At 55.8% G+C, this 23232-nt stretch overlaps 1 protein-coding gene across 4 annotated transcripts; it reads left to right on the forward strand.

Moving 5' to 3' along the window:
• The first annotated feature begins 1356 nt into the window (after window positions 1–1356).
• INSRR (insulin receptor related receptor) lies at window positions 1357–22658 on the forward strand. 4 transcript variants are annotated; one of them, XM_054435631.1, is made up of 22 exons: window positions 1357–1928; window positions 6158–6709; window positions 8269–8572; window positions 8671–8813; window positions 9025–9169; window positions 10969–11183; window positions 11382–11508; window positions 13654–13892; window positions 14293–14460; window positions 14597–14792; window positions 15016–15057; window positions 15133–15353; window positions 15586–15722; window positions 15805–15967; window positions 16149–16254; window positions 16939–16991; window positions 17185–17414; window positions 17910–18020; window positions 18147–18306; window positions 18624–18753; window positions 18889–19023; window positions 19312–22658. In XM_054435631.1, exons 1-22 carry the CDS (start codon window positions 1844–1846, stop codon window positions 19541–19543), a joined length of 3894 nt encoding a protein of 1297 aa, XP_054291606.1. In that variant the 5' UTR covers window positions 1357–1843; the 3' UTR covers window positions 19544–22658. The 4 variants fall into 4 exon arrangements, 3 of the variants coding, with proteins under 3 accessions (XP_054291606.1, XP_054291584.1, XP_054291595.1); XM_054435609.1 differs by having other exon boundaries at window positions 1376–1928; window positions 19203–22658; XM_054435620.1 differs by having other exon boundaries at window positions 1449–1928; window positions 17937–18020; window positions 19203–22658.
• Window positions 22659–23232: the final 574 nt, after the last annotated feature.

Consider the following 23232-nt stretch of genomic DNA (forward strand, 5'->3'; position numbering starts at 1 on the left):
GCGTGCCTAGAGGAATGCGCATGTCACTTGGAGTAAGTTAGGTAGAACATTCTCCGAACTCTAGGAAGAAAAGGAAAAGGACTACCAAAGGATCAATCGCAGAACCTGGGGAGGAAGACACAGACGAGGCAGAGAAAGGGAAGGGGGTCGCCTAATCCGGCCGAAGGAGTCCGGAGAGCCAAGACCGCGCCTCCAAGAGAAGCCACAGGGTGGCGCGAGAAGCCCGTGCGCAAAGGCGCGAGCTCCCTGCCCGGGCTGGGTGCCTGGGGGTGCGATCTGCAGCCCCCAGTGAGCAACGCCTCGGGTCTCAGCTTCAGTCCCTGACCCCGGCCAGCCAGCGCCGGCCCCGGGGCAGGATAGGGCAAGGCAGGGCAGGGCTGACATCGATCGCCTCCCTGACAAGAGCATCGATTTATTCGTGAAGAAATTAATAGATCTTCTCTTAGCTCCCTGGACGCGGGAGCCGCCCGCGGGTGGAGCTGAGGACCGCGCACCTTGGAGGCCGAGCACCTGGAAAGCCCCGGGATCCCCAGCACCCAGGGCAGCAGAAGGCTGGTCCCAACCCCTCCCACCGCGCGAGCCTCTGTGGCTGCACTAACCCATCCGTCTCAAGCTGGGGAGAGCGAAGGGAGGAGGGGTCTCTCTTGGCGGGGAGACAGGCAAGGCCCCAGGGAGCAGGGGAAGGACGGCCTCCTAGAGGCTCACGGTGCTCTTCTCCGCCAAGGCCCCAGCACGGATGGCCCCCCAAGTCCCCGAGACAGGGACACACAGACCGACCGAGCAGCCTGAGCTCAAGAAGGTGACCAGACGGAGGCAGAGCCCCACAGTGATCGCCTTCTTCATCGGGATCTTGGTCAGAACCAAGGGACTAGGCGGTGACGGAGCCTGGCGCTAAGGGGTCTCCAAAGAGGACAAGGAGGCCTCCTAGGAGGCTGAGAGGGGCTCCCAGAGGCCAAGGGCTGTCCACGTTCTCCCGGGTCGAGGCTGCCAGAAGTTATCCCGCAGGTGTCAAGGCACCGGGAAGCAGAATCTAGACACAGCGCTCCCCAGAAGCCCGGGCGCTGGCTGCCCCTCCGGCGGTGCAGCCCCACTTGGAAGAAGCCTGTGGTGGGGACAAAGGGTTGGCGGGACCCGCTGCAGCCGCAGCGGGATTTGAGGAAGCTCAGTTCTTGGCCCACCCTCCCCCCGTATTTTGGCCTTATTTCCCCAACAGGCCTGTCCTCCCCTCAGTTGTCAGGCTAAATATTTTGGCTTGGCGGGAGGGGTGGAGAGAACGGAAAGGTCCCTGCGAACCAATCTGTTTAGGCGGGGGGCGGGGAGGGCGGGAGCTGGGCGCGGCCCCTGCGTGCCCGCCCTGGGAAAGACCGCGGCCAGCACAGTCAGCTGGCGCTGGGGGGCCGCGCGCCCTGAGGAGACTCTCCCTGTGGAGTCCCACGCGCCCCGGGACCCCCGCTGCCCTCCTTGGGAGCAGTCCCCAGCCTGCTGCTCCGCCCTCAGGGTTGGCTGGCCTCTCCGCCTGCCTTTTGCTCAGAACCCTGTGTCATTTTCTCCCTCTGGAGGCCCGAGACTCTCCCTGTCACTGTCTGCATCTCTGTCCCCATCTCTCAATCTCATGCTGAGTCTCTCTGTCTCCAGCTGCCTGTCACTGTGTTTGTGTCTCTGTGACTCTCATTTCTTTTTTTCTGTCTCCTGCTGTCTCTGTGTGGGATTCCTTGTCTCTCTGTCCCTGCCCTCCCTCTCCTATCTGAACCCTGGTCTCTGTGTCCCTTAGGGCTTATCAAACCCTTCTCCCCAGAGTCACCGGGAGGAGAGCCGGGACTGGACACAAGCCAGGGCTGGGACAATGGCAGTGCCTAGTCTGTGGCCCTGGGGAGCATGCCTGCCTGTGATCTTCCTCTCCTTGGGATCTGGCCTGGATACAGTAGAGGGTGAGTTCCCAGAACTGGCTCCCAGACCCCTACCTCCCTCCCAGCCAGATGGGAGGCCAAACAACTGAGCTTGCAGCCACAGCACATCCACTTACTCTGCACTGGAACATGGAGGCTGGGGTTAGCACTCAGGAGAACTGCCCAGCAGGAAAAGCAGTTAGTTCCCCACATAGAGGTGTTTTTCCCTCAGCTCCCTCAGAGGTGAGAAGAGCTTCAAAACGGGAGCGAGTAGATATCTTCCGTCCCTACTAGGGAAACTGTGATCCCAGCGAAGCTTGCCTAAAAACCCAAATGAGGCTGTGAGAGTGTTAGAAGTCATCTCTAGGGCCACTGAATGGGAAGAGGCAGGAGGGGGGATAGGTAGCTGAGAACCAGGCACCATTAAGTAATGGAGGCAATGTTGCCGACAGGAAACTGCAGCTCTGAGAACTAAGGGTAAAGCTAGACTGGGTCCTGAGCTCCTGCCTCCAGGGCCCTGTCCTGTGTCTCCCCTCTTGGGGCCCAATCCCTACAGGGAGGAAGGCTGGTTTTGGGGGAAGACTGCTTTTCCTCAACACCCCAGGGCCTGTCCCCCAGGCTAGATACTGCCCATCAATATGTTTTAGAGAGGAGGGGTGGGGGGACTATATAGACTAAATGACCCTCATGGAGGTGCTGGGGGCTTGGTGGAACGAGGAAAAAGAGCTGAGGGTGGAAGCTTCAATAAGGGAAGGATTAAGAGGTATCCCCTTCCCCAGTCCCACCATTCCCCTCCAAACTGAAGCAGCTCAGGAATCCAGACTCTGTGCTTGCCCGAGGGGTCCTATGATGCCCCTCAGACTGGGGGCTCCCAGGGGCAGGAGAGTCTCCTCTTCCCATGGAGACGGGAGAGTGATGCAATGGGCTGGGTAGGAGGTCCCCTGAAGGGTGCTAGTCACAGATCCTCTGTCTGTAAGGCATAGCACCATTCCCCCAACAACCGAACCCCCTCCTCTTCTGCACAGCAGATGCCAGCTGGGAGTGTGGTTGTCAGGACAGGGGCACGTCCTTGGAGGGGCTAGTATTTGCTCAGGGGACCCAGATGTTCTGTTCCCAGTGCAGCTCTGCACAGAGCCAGCTCCTGAGGGAAGGCAGGGGTTAAACTGTGAAGGTTTTAGATTTGTTTTTCCAAATGACTCCCATCAGGGGAGCCCTGGAGAGGCAGGGGCATGATGGGAAGTGGGCGCCTGAGAGAACCCCCATCTGCCTCGCAGAGCCTGATTGGCTTTTGCCTGGAAGGGATAGAAGTGTTTTCTCATTCTCTCTCCCTCTTTTTTGTGTGTGTACCTGCATGGGCTCAGACACACACACACACACACACACACACACACACACACACACACACACACACACACACACACACACACACACACACACACACACACACAGCTGCTGGGCAGAGCCAAGCTCAGGACCATTAATGACAACAGGGAGAAGATGTGAAGCAACCCGCAGGAAGCCAGCCTTGCCTGCCCACCTCTCTTAACAAACTATCAGGAATGGGGCCTGGATAGCGTGGCATGTGGCATGTGGTGTTTGTGATAACACCGGAGGGCTCGGTGGGAAGGGAAGTAGAGGCTGGAGATGTTAGCAGGAGCTGAATGTCAGGCTGAAACATTCAGACTTGAATCTTCTGCAGTGGGGAGCCACTGAAGGTCCTCTTGGGAGCAAGAGAGTCCAGGGAGAGAAAGGGAAGTGGGGCTTGGGCCCTAGTGAAGAAGCCAGACACACCCAGGTCCCCAAGGAAGGAGTGAACTTGGGATCCAGACATCCATTGTCCATGGTTCCTGAGTGCCCAGTGGTTCCAGCCCTGGACTGGGCACAACTGGGGGAAAGCAGAGCTGACTAACAAGGGTCCCACCCTCCTTGGAGGGGGTGACAGAGATGTATACAACAATTTTGGAGCCATGCCCCCAGGTAATCTGATGTGGGCACTGGACTAAGTGTAGCTGAGCCTAAAGGGGAAGTGATTAACTCCGGGCCAGAGGGTCAGGGAAGAAAGGTCTGACCCGAGAGGCTGAAGGACCCTTCTGAGGCTGGATGCCTTAGTAACGAATGGTTTATCTACACCCTACAGTGTCAGGCTGAGGAACTGAAACTTGAATCTTTAGCAATGGAATGTCCCTTCAAGAGTAATCAAATTAATTCAGGGAACAGGCATCTAACTCCCTTAAGGCTGGGAGAGACATGGGACCTATGAAGCTCAGATCACTTCTTCGCAGTCACAGAATTCAGTCATTCATTCATTCATCAAATATTTATTGAGTGCCAACTTTGTGCCAGGAGCTATTGGTATAGCCACTAGGGTACAACATGAACTATACAAATATCCCTGCCCTTATGGAGCTTACAATAAACAAAATATATCTATTTCTATAAATAAATATATATATTAATATATAAATATTTTAGCCAGTGTTAAAAATAAATATATGGCCACGCATGATAGCTGATACCTGTAATCCCATCACTTTGGGAGGCCGAGGCAGAGGGATTACTTGAAGAGGCCAGGAGTTCAAGGATGCAGCGAACTATGATCCTGCCACTACACTCTAGCCTGGGCAACAGAGTGAGACCCTGTCTCAAAATATTATACACATACAAACACACACATATACACACACGCACGCACACGCACATTAGTCAGTGTTAAGAATTATAGAGAAAAATAAAGCAGAAGGGGGGAGTAGAGAGTGTCACAATTTTATTTTATTTATTTTAATTACTTTTAGACAGGGTCTCACTCTGTCACCCAGGCTGGAGTGCAGGGGCGTGATCACGGCTCACTGCAGCCTTGACCTTCTGGGCTCAAGCGATCCTCCCACCTCAACTTCCTGAGTAGCTGAGACTATAGGTGTGCACCACCACGCCCGGCTAATTTTTGTATATTTTTTTAGAGGTGGGGTTTCGCCATGTTGCCCAGGCTGGTCTCGAACTCCTAGGCTCAAGCAATCTTCCCACCTCGGCCTCCCAAAGTGCTGGAATTACAGATGTGAGCCACTGCACCCAGCCAGTGAAAATAGAAGTCAATTTTAAATACAATGTTCAGGCCGGGCATGGTGGTTCATGCCTGTAATCCCAGCACTTTGGGAGGCCAAGGTGGGTGGATCAATTGAGGTCAGGAGTTGGAGACTAGCCTGGCCAACATGATAAAACCTTGCCTCTACTAAAAATGCAAAAAATTAGCTGTGTGTGGCGGCGGGCACCTGTAATCCCAGCTACTCGGGAGGCTGAGGCAGCAGAATCGCTTGAACCTGGGAGATGGAGGCTGCAGTGAGCTGACATTGTGCCACTGCACTCTACCCTGGGTGACAGAGTGAGACTCCATATCAAATAAATAAATAAATAGATAGATAGATAAATAAATAAAATTGGATGGTCAGAGAAGGCCTCATTGAGAAGGGGACATTTGGCCAGACTTAAGGAGGTGAGCAAGCCATGTAGAAGGAAGAGGATTCTGGCCAGAAGGAACAGAAGGACAAAGACCCCAAGGCAGAAGCTTTGCTGGCTTGTTATAGTAGTAAAGCTCCTGTTATATATAAGGAAAAGCAAAGAAGTCAATGTGGCTGAAGATGATAAAAAGGATGAAATCAGAGAGGCTACAAGGGCTCAAATTGTACAGGGCCCTGTAGGCTGTAGTAAGATCAAGAGAGATGGAAGTCATGGGGGGTTATAAGCAGAGGAGAAACATGATCCATCTGTGTTTTGAGATCACTCTGGCTGCAGAGTGGAGAATGGCCCATAGAGGGACAAGGGTGGAACTGGAGAGACAGTTTGGGAGGCTATGACTGTCAATCCAGGGGAAGATGATGGTGGAAGCTGTGAAGGTGTCGACAAGCAGTTCAGATTCTGGACATATTTTAAAGATAAACCCACAGGATGTACAAGGTGAGAAAGAAAGGTGTTAAGGGTGACTTTAGGTTGGGAGCCTGACTGCAAGAATGAAGTTGCTATTAACTAAGAAGGGGAGATGGGCTTGGGAGAGAGAGTCAGGAGTTCATTTTTGCCTGTGTAGCTCATCTGGTAGAGACCCTGCAGGCTGCAGGTGAGCCCTCCGGGGCCCAGGGAGGAGGCCACCCCACACCCAGAGCAGAGCCCGGCTCCTCACTCATTGTCCTACTGCCAGTGCGGCTCCCCTCCAAAGCCGCCAGGGCTGGATGGGGAATTTGGTCTGGGCTGTACTCAATGCTGCATGCCATGTATGCCCACAGTGTGCCCCAGCCTGGACATTCGCTCAGAGGTGGCAGAGCTTCGTCAGCTGGAGAACTGCAGCGTGGTGGAGGGCCACCTGCAGATCCTGCTCATGTTCACAGCCACCGGGGAGGACTTCCGCGGCCTCAGCTTCCCTCGCCTCACCCAGGTCACCGACTACCTGCTGCTCTTCCGTGTCTACGGACTGGAGAGCCTGCGCGACCTCTTCCCCAACCTAGCAGTCATCCGCGGGATGCGCCTCTTCCTAGGCTATGCACTGGTCATCTTTGAGATGCCACATCTGCGTGACGTGGCACTGCCTGCGCTTGGGGCCGTGTTGCGTGGGGCTGTGCGTGTGGAGAAGAACCAGGAGCTCTGCCACCTCTCCACCATTGACTGGGGACTGCTGCAGCCAGCACCTGGAGCCAACCACATCGTGGGCAACAAGCTGGGCGAGGAGTGTGCTGACGTGTGCCCTGGTGTGCTGGGTGCTGCTGGTGAGCCCTGTGCCAAGACCACCTTCAGCGGGCACACTGACTACAGATGCTGGACCTCCAGCCACTGCCAGAGAGGTGGGCACTGGCACAGAACATGAGTGTAGGAAAGGGAAAGAGCAGGGTCACATGGGGCTGGGTGGCCACAGGACGGTGTGGGTCAGTACTTTCAGCTGCCACTGTTTTTTAATCCTCACTCATCCTATGAGGCAGGTAAGGAAACTAAGGCTCAGAAAAGTTACATAACCAATGTGGTATAAGACAGCTAAGGGGTAGGCCCAAGCCGGCATCATGGAATAGGTGAAGGACAGGTTCAACGTGGGCATGGGGGGAAAAGAATAGGCACGAACAGAGAGTAGGCAGCGCAAGAAGCAGTGTGGGGCAGTGGCTAAGTCCAAAGCCAGAGGACCTGGGTTCAAGTCTCAGCTCTACCACTTACTGGCTATGTTCACTTAGCCTCTCTGTGCCACGGTTTCCTCAGCTGTAAAATGATCATTGGATGTCATGAGAAATGAGTTACTCTACAAAGTATCAGAGCAGGGCCTGGGTCATGGTAGCAGTTCTATGTTCCTAATCAGAGTGGCCACAGCACAGTGATCCAGGGTCAGCTGGCAATACTGTAATGGGAGGTTGAGGTTGGGGGTGAGCAGGAGAAGAAAGGAGATGATCAATGAAGAACTGAACAGGTGAGAGCAAAGATGTAAGGTGGGACCTTTAGGATGATGCAAGGAGAGGAAAAAGGCAGTAGAGAAAGGGGAAAGGAGAAAAAAGAGGGATGGCTGGTGCAGGAGGAAGCAAAACATTATAGGAAAGGAAAGGAAAACCTTTCAGAGGTGGGGAGCAGATCTGGGGTCCCCCAACCTGGGAGTCTTTTCCACTCAGCTCCTGGAGGTCAGCTCCTCTCACCCCCAGTGTCTCAGCAGCAGGGCGGGCAGGAGAGTAACAAGATCCCTGCTGTATCGGCTGCACCCCACCTCCCTGATGCCTCCCTGTTGGCTGTAAACACAGCTGCTGCGCATCCTCTCATGTACAGTGTCAACACGACCTGGCTGACCCCTACCCCACAGATCGCTCCCATAGCCAGCCAGCTACCACTGTGCAGTTTCTAGGCGACTGGGCCTCCAGCCCCAAACCCTCCCACTGCTGCTTGGAGCCACCTCCTGCCCAGGGCAGGGAGCTGAGGTGGGGGCGGTATGGGCAGGAGCATGGGTAAAACGACAGATGTCGACCCCTCCCTGCACACACTCCCAGGCCCCTGGGCCTAGCTGCTCAGGAGAGGCTGGCCCGCTCACCCTGGCACCATGCCCAGCCATGATCTGGGCACCAGGCCTAGATAGGATAGACAGGACAGCAGGCTGGAGAGCAACAACCCTGATGGACAAGGTCACTGCTCTGTCCTGAGCTCTGACACCCCCGACTAGGCACTGTGGGAGGTGGGGAGCCACAGACGGCCACAGTCCTTGTCCTCAAGAATCCCATCGGAGGGGAACAGAGTCGGTAACCAGTGTCATCTGAATGGGAGGGACCTGGGTGCAGATTGAGTGTCATCCCAAGAGAAACAGGGTGGGGCCAGCATTGGAAGGACAGCCAGGACTGAGGGGTCATGGCCAATGTCTAACACACCACTCTCCCCACAGTGTGCCCCTGCCCCCATGGGATGGCTTGCACAGCAAGGGGCGAGTGCTGCCACACCGAATGCCTGGGGGGCTGCAGCCAGCCAGAAGACCCTCGTGCCTGTGTAGCTTGCCGCCACCTCTACTTCCAGGGTGCCTGCCTGTGGGCCTGCCCGCCAGGCACCTACCAGTATGAGTCCTGGCGCTGTGTCACAGCTGAGCGCTGTGCCAGCCTGCACTCTGTGCCCGGCCACGCCTCCACCTTCGGCATACACCAGGGCAGTTGCCTGGCCCAGTGCCCTTCTGGCTTCACCCGTAACGGCAGCAGGTGAGTGTAGGGAGGGTGGGGGCACCCTGGGAGCAGTGAGGAGGCCTGAGGAGGCCCAAACTGGTCCAAGGCTCAGGACATCTGCTTGCTCCTGCTAGCATATTCTGCCACAAGTGCGAGGGGCTGTGCCCTAAAGAGTGCAAGGTAGGCATCAAGACCATCGACTCCATCCAGGCGGCACAGGATCTTGTGGGCTGCACGCATGTGGAGGGAAGCCTCATCCTCAACCTTCGCCAGGGCTGTCAGTACCTACTTTGGGGCCACACCCCTCCTCCTGGTCATACCCTTCCTCCCAGACACACCCCTTACAATGACCCAACTCAGCACGATTTTCCATCATCCTGGGTCCCAGTCCTGAGGGCCCACCTTCCTGGGGCCCCCATTCAGCCCCCTTGCCCCACAGACCCATCACCTTCCTTGCTCCTGCTCCAGCCCTGTCTTCCTATCCCTAGACAACCTGGAGCCACAGCTGCAGCACAGCCTGGGGCTGGTAGAAACCATTACTGGCTTCCTCAAAATCAAGCACTCCTTTGCCCTCGTGTCCCTGGGCTTTTTCAAGAACCTCAAACTAATCCGGGGAGACGCCATGGTGGATGGGTAAGGGTTAGGCCTCTGACCAGCTCCTTCTATTACACTCCTTCCTCCAACACTCCCAGAACAGTGGTGAAGAGAATGGGCTCTGGAACCAATTTTGCTACTCACTAGCCGTGTGACTCTGAGTAGGTTAACTTTTCTGGTCTTCAGTTTTCTCATCTGTAAAATAGGGCTAATATAACATTACTTACTTCTTAGGACTGTTTTGAATATTACTCAAGTTGTTATGTGTAAAGCACATAAAACAATGCCTGGAACACAGTATATACAATATATATTACAGTCACATATAACTCTATAACGGTTGGCTATAATTGTCATCATCTGGTCCTGTCAGCTGCAGAGCAAGACTGCCTGGGTTTGAAACCCATTCCTATCATCTGCCAGTCAAGGCCTACCTATAATGTAGCCAGGATTTTTTAAAATGAAAAGAATGAGCTGGGCACGGTGGCTCACACCTGTAATCCCTGCACTTTGGGAGGCTGAGGCAGGTGGATCACTTGAGGTCAGGAATTCAAGACCAGCCTGGCCAACGTGGTGAAACCCCATCTCCACTAAAAATACAAAAAAAGTAGATGAGCATGGTGGCGCGTGCCTTTAATCCCAGCTATTTGGGAGGCTGAGGCAGGAGAATTGCTTGAACTCAGAAGGTGGAGATTACAGTGAGCCGAAATCGTGCCACTGCACTCCAGCCTAGGGCCTGAGTTACAGAGAGAGACTCCATCTCAAAAAAAAAAAAGAAAGTTTTAAATTACCATCCAGGCTGGGCGCGGTGGCTCCTGCCTGTAATCTCTGCACTTTGGGAGGGCGAGGCAGGGGGATCACCATGCAGTCAGGAGTTCAAGACCAGCCTGGCCAAAATGGAGAAACCCCATCTCCACTAAAAACACAAAAATTAGCCAGGTGTGGTGGTGGGCACCTGTAGTCCCAGCTACTCAGGAGGCTGAGGCAGGAGAATCGCTTGAACCTGGGAGAGAGGGGTTACACTGAGCTGAGATCGTGTCACCACACTTCAGCCTGGGTGACAGAGGGAGACTCCAGCTCAAAACATACATAAATAAATGACCATCCAGGCCGGATGCGGTGGCTTACGCCTGTAATCCTGGCACTTTGGCAGGCCGAGGTGGGAGGATCACTTGAACCTAGGAGTTAGAGACCAGCCTGGGCAACATGGTGAAAATCTGTCTCTATAAAAAATACAAAATTAGCCAACCATGGTGGTGCATGCCTGTAGTCTCAGCTACTCAAGCGGCTGAGGTGGGAGGATCACTTGAGCCCTGGAGGTCAAGGCGACAGTGGGCCACAATTGTGCCACTGCACTCTGGCCTGGGTGACAGAGTGAGGAAAAAAAAAAGTTACCATCTAGTCTAGTGGCTCTCTGTGGCTTCTCACGTCTCCAGACACATTGCATGTACGCCGAGGGTGTCCACACCTCAGCTGGAGAGGAATAGCCCAGGCTGAGTACTACTCCTCCTGGTGTCTCCAAAGCCTCCACAGTCTGGCACATAGCACATGCTCAGTTCAGAGAGAGTCGAGGGAAGGATGGGGGCAGGGAAGCTGCGGACCCCATTTCACTGATGAGGAAAACCAAAAGATGGGGTGACTTGGCAGACATCATACTCCTGGTCAGTGGCACGGAGTGGGTATGCACGAATGCCCCCGGTGTGCTGGTGTGAGCCGGCCACTGAGTGCCCCTCTCCCCGGGCCCAGCAAAACCCTTCCAGGAGGAACCCATAAGCCATCCCCTTTCCCACCTCCTGCCCCCACCTCCCCGCAGAGCAAGGTCCCCTGGCCTCCCCCAGGAACTACACTCTCTACGTGCTGGACAACCAGAACCTACAACAGCTAGGGTCCTGGGTGGCCGCGGGGCTCACCATTCCCGTGGGCAAGATCTACTTCGCCTTCAACCCCCGCCTCTGCTTGGAGCACATCTACCGACTGGAGGAGGTGACAGGCACGCGAGGTCGGCAGAACAAGGCTGAGATCAACCCCCGCACCAACGGAGACCGCGCCGCCTGTGAGACCCCAACCCCAGTACCGGTGGACACGCGGCCACACACTAGACACGCACACCCGGGGGAGGGAGAAAGCTCGAGGGGGACAGTCTGAGAAGTTCTCTTCAGAGGTCTCACTGGGAATGGGATGCCGCGGGGTCAGGGTGGGCGCTCAGGCAGCTGGCAGGCGCGGTTGAGAGCAGGCCCCTCGCCCCAGCCAGGCCAGACTCGCACCCTGCGCTTCGTGTCCAACGTGACGGAGGCAGACCGCATCCTGCTACGCTGGGAGCGCTATGAGCCACTGGAGGCCCGCGACCTGCTCAGCTTCATCGTGTACTACAAGGAGTCGTGAGTGCCGGGGGCGGGGCCGGAGCGGGGGCGGGACCAGACGAGGCCAATTTCTTCGGGACGACAGGCAGGTGAGGGCGGAGCTCAGCGAGGCTATGAAGACCCAGGAAGCCAGGACCCGCAAGTTGTACTCGCTGGTAGGGCCCAGGTCTGGCTCTCTTCCCTCACCTTCTTCATGCCTCCATGCCTCGGTTTCCCCTCACCAAGTGAAATGGAGAAGACAGGGCTTCTGAGAGCCCAGGAGAGCCATCCTGCTGGGAAGGCTTGGATCATTAAACTTCGCTTCATTATGCTAATGTTCTACACTGACCACACGCTCCTGCTCCAGCAGCGGTTTGGGGAGCTCCCACTAATTTGGCCGGTTTTATGAGCAGCTCTGCCAGCATTTCATTTAAGCCTTAGGAAGGGAGGGAGCAGGGGCCGCCAGGGACCACAGCTGCTCTTTTCTTTGGAGAGAGTCAACTGACCCTAACAGTAAGGATAGTGGTTAGACCACAGGAAAGACTTCTCCAAAAACACGGTTAGAAATCAAAAGGAGATATCCTTAGAGGAGGGAAGTGGATTTCAGATGCAGGCTGGGAAGGCGGGAGTAAGGAGTTCATGCTCTCTCTCTCTGGTAGATATTATAGAAGATAGAGGCCACCTGGCTTAGAAGCATTTCCTGTGAATTAAAATGGAGAGGACTTAGCTGACCACTGGCTCAGGGTCTGGCTTGGGAGGATACAGGAAGGAAGTCAGTTGTAGGAGACCCACTCAAATGGCCAAGACTCTCCTAGGTCTCAGTGGTAGGTGAAGGTCTCTAGCATGGGCAGCTGGAGAGTTTGTTAAATACAGATTCCTGGGCATCGCCCCCCACTGATTCTGATTCAGATTCAGTTAATCCTGAGCAGGGCCCAAGAAGCCACATGTCTAATAAGCTCCTAGGAGATGCTGAAGCTGCTGGTTTGTGGACCTCACTCTAAGGAGCCCTGGCATGACTACAATGTGAATCTCCCCCAGCTCCCCGGCTTGTGCACTTCACAATCTACACAACTATACACAGCTGTCTCTGGGCTCAAAGAGCAGAGAACCTTGGGAGCCCTTCAACAAGCTTCCCTAACATCACTGTCTTGCAGCGTGGCTGCAGCTATGCTCCCTCAGAGACACACACTGCAGATCCTGCCCAGTCCTGACTCCAAACAGACCCAGACCTGCTCAGTGTGTCATGCCTCACAGGACACCTGCTCCCATGACACCCACTATGAGCCCCCACCCCCCCAATCTGCTCCTGGACTATCCTACTTATAGGTCCCAACAAAGGCAGGCACTTCCAGCTGGGCTACAAGTTCCCCCACCACCACCCAATTTGACCTCCCTCAAGTTTTGTCCCTGGCTCAACATGAATTCCATCACCCCCTTCCCAGTCCAAAGAAACAAATCATCATGAACATCAATGTGATGTTCCATTGTCTCCCATGGTCTATTCTGCTATCTCCCATGTGGGGCCCACTGTCATCTCCCCCAGGGAGCCCTCTTCTACCCCTAAAGCCAGTGATGCTTCCCCAAGCCCTGCCCCGAAACTGGCCTTCAGGCAGCGAGCACTAGTTGCCTCTGGCCCCTTAATTTCCCTGTGGCAGTGGGTCTTGGCCTTTTAGGGTCATGGACATGTTTGAGAAGCTGTTGAAACTAGGAACCCTCTCTCTAGAAAACACACATGCACAAAATTTTGCCTATAGTTTGGGAGGCTCATAAACCTCCAAAAAACACTGGGAAGGGAGCAGTCTCCTGTTCCTGGTTCCAGGCAATTACACTTAGGGGGATTAGGATAACCTTATTGCTTGCTGTTTCTAGGAGAGGGGACTCTTTCACACACACTTTCTTGTTTTATTTATACAGTGCAAGATTTTTTCAATATTCATTGAAACTAGAACTTGATATTCCCTGCTAAGGATGAGGAGATATAGCATTACAAATTTCACCGACACAGATATCACTGTCCCTCCTCCCCCACCGCCCCTTGCCAGGGTCTAACAGGTGGCTGGAGTCATGGCTTTGCCCTCATGCATACTGGAAGGACAATGACAGTCCTGGGGTGATTCAGAGGGGGGGTGCCAGAACTTGAGGGTGGGGTTGAATGACCCCTCAGCTCTGGGGATGGGTGTTCAGCCCATTCCAGAATGCCACAGAGCACGTGGGTCCAGATGCTTGTGGAACCCAGAGCTGGAACCTGCTGGATGTGGAGCTGCCCCTAAGCCGCACCCAGGAGCCAGGGGTGACCCTAGCCTCCCTCAAGCCTTGGACACAGTACGCAGTGTTTGTGCGGGCCATCACACTAACCACTGAGGAGGACAGCCCCCATCAAGGAGCCCAGAGTCCCATCATCTACCTCCGAACGCTGCCTGCAGGTAGGCATTTGGAGGGTGCAAGAGTCAGTCAGACGCCTGCATCCATGAGAACAGGGGAGCACAGGCCCCAGAAATAGAGAAGCCGGGGCACTGAACACCTGGCCCACAGAGGCTGGAAGGCCAGATGCTTGAGTCCTAGAAAGAAGTGGGAGCATTTGCCTAGGTCCTTGCAGGACTGGGTTTGGGACAGTCCAGGGTCAATAGCTGAGGGAACTGAAGGGCCTATGGCAGAGAAGGGGAGGACAAAAACAAAACATTGAGTTCTAGGAAGCCAGGGATGAGGATCACCTATTCTTCAGGAGAACAAGGCTGTTGGACCCCAGAAAGGGGGGCTCATTACTAGATAGTATTCAGAAGGAAGACCCACAACCCCTGAGTTGCATCCTTCTCGCACTCCTAGCTCCCACGGTGCCCCAAGACGTCATCTCCACGTCCAACTCCTCTTCCCACCTCCTGGTGCGCTGGAAGCCACCGACCCAGCGCAATGGGAACCTCACCTACTACCTGGTGCTCTGGCAGCGGCTGGCAGAGGACGGCGACCTCTACCTCAATGACTACTGCCACCGCGGTGCGCAGGGACGACGCGCAGGCCGGCTGCGGGGCGGGTGGGGAAGGGGAGACGGAGGCGCAGGGCCGGGGCAGGTTGGGGAATCAGGGGCGGGTAGACCGCCTGTCTTACTAGTGTCTTCCCGCTGCGGCTCCAGGCTTGCGGCTGCCCACCAGCAACAACGATCCGCGCTTCGACCGCGAAGACGGGGATCCTGAGGCCGAGATGGAGTCTAACTGCTGCCCTTGCCAGCACCCACCTCCTGGTCAGGTTCTGCCCCCGCTGGAGGCGCAAGAGGCCTCGTTCCAGAAGAAGTTTGAAAACTTTCTACACAACGCAATCACCATCCCCATGTGCGAAGAGCGCGCGCGGCCTGGGCGGGTCTGATGAGTGGGGCCTGTGAGGGGCAGGTCTTGCGGGAGGGGTGGGGTTTGTGGGTGGGGCCTTGCTTGTGTGGGCGGGTCCCGGGTTGTGGGTGGGTCCCGGGTTGTGGGTGCTTTTGGAGGCGGTACGCGCTGCAGAGGGCACAGGGGTGCATCCGGACAGGCCTGATAGGGCTACTCCTGGCCTCCCCAGATCCCCTTGGAAGGTGACGTCCATCAACAAGAGCCCCCAAAGGTGAGCAGGACTAGGGCAGGTGCTGAGGGGCGTGGCTTTAGGGGCTGGGCCTTGGCGCTGACTCGCTCTCCCCAGGGACTCAGGGCGGCACCGCCGGGCAGCTGGGCCCCTCCGGCTGGGGGGCAACAGCTCGGATTTCGAGATCCAGGAGGACAAGGTGCCCCGTGAGCGAGCGGTGCTGAGCGGCCTGCGCCACTTCACGGAATACCGGATCGACATCCATGCCTGCAACCACGCGGCGCACACCGTGGGCTGCAGCGCCGCCACCTTCGTCTTTGCGCGCACCATGCCCCACAGTAGGTGACCCACACACACACCTTCTACCCCCATCACCGACCCCAAGGACCCTGTGCAAAGGTTTGGGATTTGATTTCTCGCTAACCCCAGAGCCTCGCTTTGCTTGCCGCTTTCAGTTCCCATAATCCCAAAGCTTTCCCCACCTCCCAGCTCAGCCCAGTTTAGCTTGGGTTTGAACATAAGGTGAGATGAACCACTTTTGGCCCGGCTGCTGGATGCCCCTTCCCGCAGGAGAGGCTGATGGTATTCCAGGAAAGGTGGCCTGGGAAGCCTCCAGCAAAAACAGTGTCCTCCTGCGCTGGCTAGAGCCACCAGACCCCAATGGACTCATCCTCAAGTACGAAATCAAGTACCGCCGCTTGGGAGAGGTAGGTGCCCGTGGGATCCCCATCCCAGCCCCATTTTGTGCCTACATCGCCTTCCCAGCCAGCTGTTCTGCGTTACTCTCAGGAGGCCACAGTGCTGTGTGTGTCCCGTCTTCGATATGCGAAGTTTGGGGGAGTCCACCTGGCCCTGCTGCCCCCTGGAAACTACTCTGCCAGGGTTAGGGCAACCTCGCTGGCTGGCAATGGCTCTTGGACAGACAGTGTTGCCTTCTACATCCTTGGCCCAGGTATACACAGCCTGTGTCACAGACCTGTATCACCGAATAGCCCTACCTGGTCCCCAGCCCACCACAGGCCCCTCCCCCGCATCCCTCCCTATCCTCACCTCCCAACATGGAAGGAGAAGCATGGCCTTCCCTCTGACTTCTACATCTTTCACTCTACCCTCTGCTGCCCTCTGACTGCCAGAGGAGGAGGATGCTGGGGGGCTGCATGTCCTCCTCACTGCCACCCCTGTGGGGCTCACGCTGCTCATCGTTCTTGCTGCCCTTGGTTTCTTCTACGGCAAGAAGAGGTGATGATAAGTCCCACCGGTCCCCACCCCCTTTTCTCCCTGAGCCCTCATCATAAAGTCTGTCAAAGGGAGGTAGATGAGACAGCAGAAAGACAGGTCTTCCATACAGGCAGTAACTCTTCCCCTGCAGTGGCATGGAGGAAACATACCTCTCAGCTAGGGTGACCAACTCATCCTGGTTAGCCTAGGACTTTCCTGGTTTTATCAGTAAAAGTTCCACATCCTAGGAAACACCTCAGTCCAGCCACACTGGGATTGTGGGTCACCACACTCTCACACCACATGTCAGGTGTGAGAGTTTGTGCACCCAAGCTGAGAAATAATAAAGCTGGAGGAGAAGCAGGAGGCCTGGGGATGTGTTCCAGAATGTCTGATGTCAGATCCTTCCAGGGCTGACTGCAAGAGGAAAATGGGGCTGGACCTTGATCAGCTTGGCTATAGGGACTAGCTGACAGGGCAGAAGCCCCTTTACTCCTCTGTGCTCCCTATTCCCTGTCAGATCTCAGGAATAGGGCCAAGGCCAGCTTGGAGGGTACTTAGGGATCCCCAGGAGTCACCCTGACCAAGGCTGGGGGTGTGGTCAGTAACTTCCCTCCTCCTTGAAATATCCTTCTTCCTTCTTCTGATGTTGCTCATTCCTTCCTGAGAACCCTTCCAGCCTGACCCCCTCACCTCCCGTTGCAGAAATAGAACCCTGTATGCTTCTGTGAATCCGGAGTACTTCAGCGCCTCTGATAGTAGGTCTGGGAGTGGGTGGACAGGTGGTGTGGGAAAGGGAGACAGGAGAGGAGCAGAGACAGATTTCCAGGAGACCTTCTTGCAGAAGATAGCCTTGGGACCAGAGCCCTTCAGAAGAGGAGAAGAGAAGTTGGGGGGCGAGGTGTGGCAGAGAGCAGCATCCTTGTTTTGTGACCCTCCACCTCCTTGCAGTGTACATCCCTGATGAATGGGAGGTGCCTCGGGAGCAGATCTCGATAATCCGGGAACTGGGCCAGGGCTCTTTTGGGATGGTATATGAGGGGCTGGCACGAGGACTTGAGGCTGGAGAGGAGTCCACACCCGTGGCCCTGAAGACAGTGAATGAGCTGGCCAGCCCACGGGAATGCATTGAGTTCCTCAAGGAAGCTTCTGTCATGAAAGCCTTCAAGTGTCACCATGTGGTAAGGGAGAGCCAAGGGCATTGTCAGGGTCATAATTAGTGTAAAGGTCATGTGGTAAGAAAGAAAGGGTCAGAGATGAGGTTAGGGCACCATTAAGGTCAAGATTGGGACCATGGTTAGGATCCTAATTGGGGTGAAGGTCATGGTTAGGGTTAGAGTCAAACAGGGTCATAGTAGGGCCACTGTAGAGTCATGGCTAGGGCTGAGATCAGTCATGATTGGGGCTCAATATTGGGCGTCCAGCTCATTATTAGAGTGCTGATTGGGCTCAAGGCCAAAGTTGGACCAAGTTCATGACTGTGATGATCATCAGATATGATGAAGGTCATGGGTTAGGGTCAGGGTCATTGTTAGGTCAGGAGTCAGGTTATAGTCACGGTTGGGGTTAGGGTCAGGTTTGGTGTCTGAGTCAGACTGTGGTCATAGCAGATCAGACTTTTAGCCAAATGGGTCAAGGGGAACTAGGGGGTCTGCTAGGCCCTTTGTCTGTCCCAGGTGCGTCTCCTGGGTGTGGTGTCTCAGGGCCAGCCAACTCTGGTCATCATGGAGTTAATGACCCGTGGGGACCTCAAGAGCCATCTTCGATCTTTGCGGCCTGAGGCAGAGGTAGGGACCAGGAAGACCCTGGGGAGTGAGAGAAGGGTTGGGCACAGTGTGGGAGGTGGGGGCCAGTTCTGGACAGGAGACCAGCCTCTGGGTTCCTTCCTCATCAGCCCCCAATCTTGGCTCTAGAACAACCCTGGGCTCCCACAGCCAGCATTGGGGGAAATGATCCAAATGGCTGGTGAGATTGCGGACGGCATGGCCTACCTTGCTGCCAACAAGTTTGTGCACCGAGATCTAGCAGCCCGCAACTGCATGGTGTCCCAGGACTTCACCGTCAAGATCGGGGGTACAGACGGTGCCAGGCAGATGAGGGCGGCCTGAAAAGTAGAGAGACTCCCTTAAGCTAGGCATCAGGAGACCCACAGCCCTGGTCCTGACAGCCTGTGAGACCCTTGGCAAGTCACCCCCACCCTGGATCTTAGTCTCTTGTCCAAGGGCAGAGGGGTTTGAATGGGATGAGCTCTGAGGTCCATTGAGCCCCTACTTTCCAGGGTTCTTGGTGACTCTGGAGGATGAGAAGATTGGAAGAGGTATCCCAGGGGCAGGAGCTAGTGTGTGGCTCTTATGCCCCACATCTCCTCCACCCTCACCCTCACTTTCCAGACTTCGGGATGACTCGGGACGTGTATGAGACAGACTATTACCGCAAGGGTGGGAAGGGACTGCTGCCCGTGCGCTGGATGGCCCCCGAGTCCCTCAAAGATGGGATCTTCACCACCCACTCGGATGTCTGGTGGGGCCGAGCTGGAGCACAGGGCTCCAGGGATGTGGAGGCGGGATCTGGGGAGGGGCCTGGAACCCCCTTCCCTTGGAGTGCACTGAGCAGCACGAAGGGTGCTGGGCTCAGGAGCTCCTGCATGCCCTCCAGGTCCTTCGGCGTGGTACTCTGGGAGATTGTGACCCTGGCTGAACAACCCTACCAGGGCCTGTCCAATGAGCAGGTGCTGAAGTTTGTCATGGATGGCGGGGTCCTGGAGGAGCTGGATGGCTGTCCCCTTCAGCTGTGAGTCACCTCCCCTGCCCCTTCCTCGTTGCTGATCTACCTACAACCCTCCCCCACCCGGCCCCATGATTCTGGCTCACCTCCTCTGATGCTTTGACATCCACTGACCCTCAGCTATGAGTGCCACCCCCCATCCCAAACCCCCAAGACTCCCATTTAATCCGTTCTCACTCTCCCAGGCATAATGGCCCACGATCCCCACTCCCACCAACTGACCCTCAGTGCAGGAGGCTGAGAGTGCGGCAGGGGCTCCCGGATGCCTCTGACCCTGCTCCCCACACCCACCAGGCAGGAGCTGATGAGCCGCTGCTGGCAGCCGAACCCACGCCTGCGCCCATCTTTCACACACATCCTGGACAGCATACAGGAGGAGCTGCGGCCCTCCTTTCGCCTCCTCTCCTTCTACTACAGCCCGGAGTGCCGGGGGACCCGGGGCTGCCTGCCTCCCACCGATGCAGAGCCTGACTCCTCACCCACCCCAAGAGACTGCAGCCCTCAAAATGGGGGTCCGGGGCACTGAGGGGCACCTCATTCCCTGGCTGGCTGGCCTCCCATGGGGAGAGAGGAAGAGACCCGACCTCTGTGGCTGAGATGCCTGAATGTTCACCCCCACCCCCGCTCAGGGCAAGGGGTGGCCGAGGGTGGGGCAGAGAACAGGACCAGGGAAGGCTGTGGGGGTGGGCAGAGGAGTCTCACCATAGGAGTTTCTCAGATTCTGAGTCCCTTGGGGGAAAGAAAGCAGGGTCAAAACCGGAGGAGTAGAGATCAGGTCAGGGACAGACGTCCTGCCCTCAGAGCAAGGGACCCCACTCAGACTAGGAAGAGGGGGCCCGCCCACCCTAGAGGCCCTGCCCCTCAGTTTGGGGTCTCCTCTGGACAGGTAGGGCCACTGACATGTTTGAAATCAGATGAGCAATCAGAAGCAGGCCTGGGGCACTCTCCATGCATGTGTGGGAAGGGGGCGGGGGGTCCACATGACTGCCTTGCTTGCCACTGCTTTTCACCTCCTCCCCTCAGCTCCACTGACCAGGTGGCATGGGGAGAACCCAGGGGCCTGGGGAGTGGTTCCCAGCCTCCCCACCCTCACCTCCTCCTCTCCTCTTGCCCCGCCCAGGGCTCCCCAAGCTTGGTGCTCCTTCCTCCTTTCCTCCAGGGGCATCCCTTGGAGTACAGTCACCCTTTCTCTAGTTCCTCCCCTCAATGATTAGCCCTGCATGCTTAAGGCTTTCAGAGCCTCATCTTCCTCCCTCCCCTCACCCTCACCCAGCCCCACCCCCACCCCTGCCTCTCATGGGAAGACTGGAGAAGGCACAATAAATGCTGAGGCCCGTTTGTACCCTGGTCCCAGGCAGCCCATTATCTCTCCATCTACATGGTGTTAACACTGGATGAACTTCCTTTCTCCGTCCTCTGGGACTCGAGGTGGTGACCCTAAGGCAGAGACACAGGATAAATACACTGCTGTCAAACACCACCTCCATGAGGACCCGAGCAGCCAAGGTTGCCATGGCAGTGAGGCAGGGCAATCTTGCTATTATCTCCTGCTCAGGACCAGAAGTGGTTGAGCCCGGCAGGGAACCTTTGTGTCTGGCCTCCAAGCAGAACCAACCAGTCCCCAACACCTCATCTTAATTTCTTCCCTTGTTGTGTTTGTTATATCGGTCCACTGGGTAGGTATTTTCTGGAGTGTCATAGGACAGACTTTAAGTGGGCAGACATGGGGCAGGGGAGAGGCCCTGATGACATCACCTCTTCATGCCAGATGCCCCCACCCAAGCCAGGGAACACACAGCAGGGCAGGGTCTGTGCGTCTGGCACCCTGTGGTTATCCTGGGAGGCCAGAATCTCAGTGTTCATCGCACGTGTAGAGACACCATTGAGGCATGTGGATGTTGCACAGGAGAGCCAGCTCCCAGGCTTTTCTGCCAGTGCCATGAGGGCATTTGAAAGGGAAGGGTTGCAAAAGAATGACTTCAAACCTTGACGAAGGGGGTGGCAGCGGGAGGGGCTGCCCATGGCTCAGAACTCTTTAGTTTCCTGCACCCAGGGGCTTGGGGCATAGCTGCCATGCCACACACATGCCACACGCTCTGGGTCTGGCGAGATGAGCCTTTCTGTGCACCCTTGCTCACGCCCGCCAGCAGCTGTCCTGCAAACCACAGCTCCCTCACACCAGAGTGGAGTGGGCACGAGTCTGCGTGAGGCCGTCTCTATGACAACAACTACCCTGTTACCCCCACAGTGTCAGGGTGGGCAGCAAGGACCGCCTGTGTGGAGCCCCACCCCTCCCCTGCCCTGCATTGGTGACTGAAGCAACAGTGACCCCTAATGGTTACCAGCAGAACCGCAGCTAAGGGAAAAGTTGGGGAGTTTGGGCTACCCTGCCTTCTGTTGCTGGGTCTCTGAGAGGCCTCCAGGAGGGTGGAAGGGTAGACAGACTCCACGCAAGCCCTGGCTCTAAGACCTGCACACTCACACAGAGCACACAGGCATGCCTGCATTTTTACACGCCTGCAGGGCAGCAGTGGGGTCAACCCCTCTCCCCACTACCTATGCCCCCTAACCCTCACAGTGCCGATCGTCTGGATGTGGAAGAGCTTAAGGAAGGGATTGGAAGTCTAAGAAAAGAGGGCTTCAGAAATATGCCGTCGGGGCTGCACCTGCAAAGATGGGCAGGTGGTGGCTGGCCCAGAAGTACTTCTGGGGGAAGGATGTAGGGATGCTAGGAAATAAGCTCTATTGCTGTCCGAGTCCTAGAAAAGAAGCGGATTTAACTAGGTAGCAAGATAGATGGAGGTTGGACTTCAGGAGGGACTTCCCAACGTTACAGGGAAGCTTTGGGGAGGGAAGATATGTCTCCTATCTGAGAGACAGTTGCAGACAGACAACAGGTTGACCTGGAGAAGGAAGGATGAACACCTACCACAGAGGCAGAACAGTAAATGCAGCGACTAAAATACAGAAACACCCGTCTTGGTCCCCCTCCTCTTCCCCAGATTCAGACAGAACTCCAGAAAAAAAAACCTGTAGCTGGCTGGGAGAAGACAGGTGAGCATAAAAGAAGGGAATGTTTACCATCCATCCCTCATGTGGGCAGCAAGCCATCCAGGTGCCGAGGCAAGAGACCGAGGGCACAAGCTGTTCCAGTATAATAAGATATATAAAACAACAAGAGTTATACTAGATCTAGATCATAGACATGATTATATATGAATATCATTAATCATTAATTATCCGGAGGCCTAACCGTCTCCCTGTGATGCTGTGCTTCAGTGGTCACGCTCCTAGTCTGCCTTCATGTTCCATCCTGTACACCTGGCTCTGCCTTCCAGATAACAGTAGCAAAATTAGTGAAAGTACTAAAAGCCTCTGATATGCAGAAATAATGGCATAAGCTGTCTTTCTCTCTGTCTCCTCTCTCTCTCTGCCTCAGCTGCCAGGCAGGGAAGGGCCCCCTGTCCAGTGGACACATGACCAACATGACCTTACCTATCATTGGAGGTGACTCACACTCTTTACCCTGCCCCTTTTGCTTTGTATCCAATAAATAACAGTGCAGCCAGACATTCGGGGCCACTACCAGTCTCCGCGCATCGGTGGTAGTGGTCCCCCGGGCCCAGCTGCCTTTTCTCTTATCTCTTTGTCTTGTGTCTTTATTTCCACACTCTCCCATCGCCGCACACAGGGAGAGACCCACCGACCCTGTGGGGCTGGTCCCTACACCCTCAAAACTCTCCCTGTGGCCTTGTGGCAGGTCCTCCACCCGAGAATGGGTGCTGGGGACTATGGATCTCATACCCTACCCCCTCTAAGCTCAGGAACAACTGATGCATCTTTGTGGGGGCTTGGAGAACAGGTTGGAGTTCTCTGGGGAGAGAGGCCCAGAGGCCTGGGGGAGGAGGTGGAAATGGTCCGAAGTCAAGTGAGCTGTGCCACTGAGCCAGGCCTTGGTGGCAGCAGGATGAGGTTCCTCTTCCTCTAGGCTCACAGTTATTCTTCCTCTAGGCTCTGGCTATGGAGCAGAGGGTGGTTCCTGGCTGTCACCAAGTAGGAAGAAGAATGGGGTACAAGGACGTGAGAGCTCAGCTTCCAACACCTGCTCATACCAACGTGTTTTATCCCGCCCCATAATACCATGCTCCAAGTCCCAGGGAGCTTGGATGGCAGAGTACCAGGTCTTAGATGTCCAGCCAAGGGGCAGTCCTGGAG

This window comes from Pongo pygmaeus, chromosome 1 (genome assembly GCF_028885625.2).
Source record: "Pongo pygmaeus isolate AG05252 chromosome 1, NHGRI_mPonPyg2-v2.0_pri, whole genome shotgun sequence".
Classification (NCBI taxonomy): Eukaryota; Metazoa; Chordata; class Mammalia; order Primates; family Hominidae; genus Pongo; species Pongo pygmaeus.

Bases quoted from the DNA above. Each gene is read 5' to 3' on its own strand.
- INSRR (XM_054435609.1), top strand. From the start codon at position 1,844: ATGGCAGTGCCTAGTCTGTGGCCCTGGGGAGCATGCCTGCCTGTGATC. The intron at 14,461-14,596 runs GTGCGCAGGGAC...CTGCGGCTCCAG, and splicing joins CAATGACTACTGCCACCGCG to GCTTGCGGCTGCCCACCAGC. The intron at 16,992-17,184 runs GTAGGTCTGGGA...ACCTCCTTGCAG, and splicing joins GTACTTCAGCGCCTCTGATA to TGTACATCCCTGATGAATGG.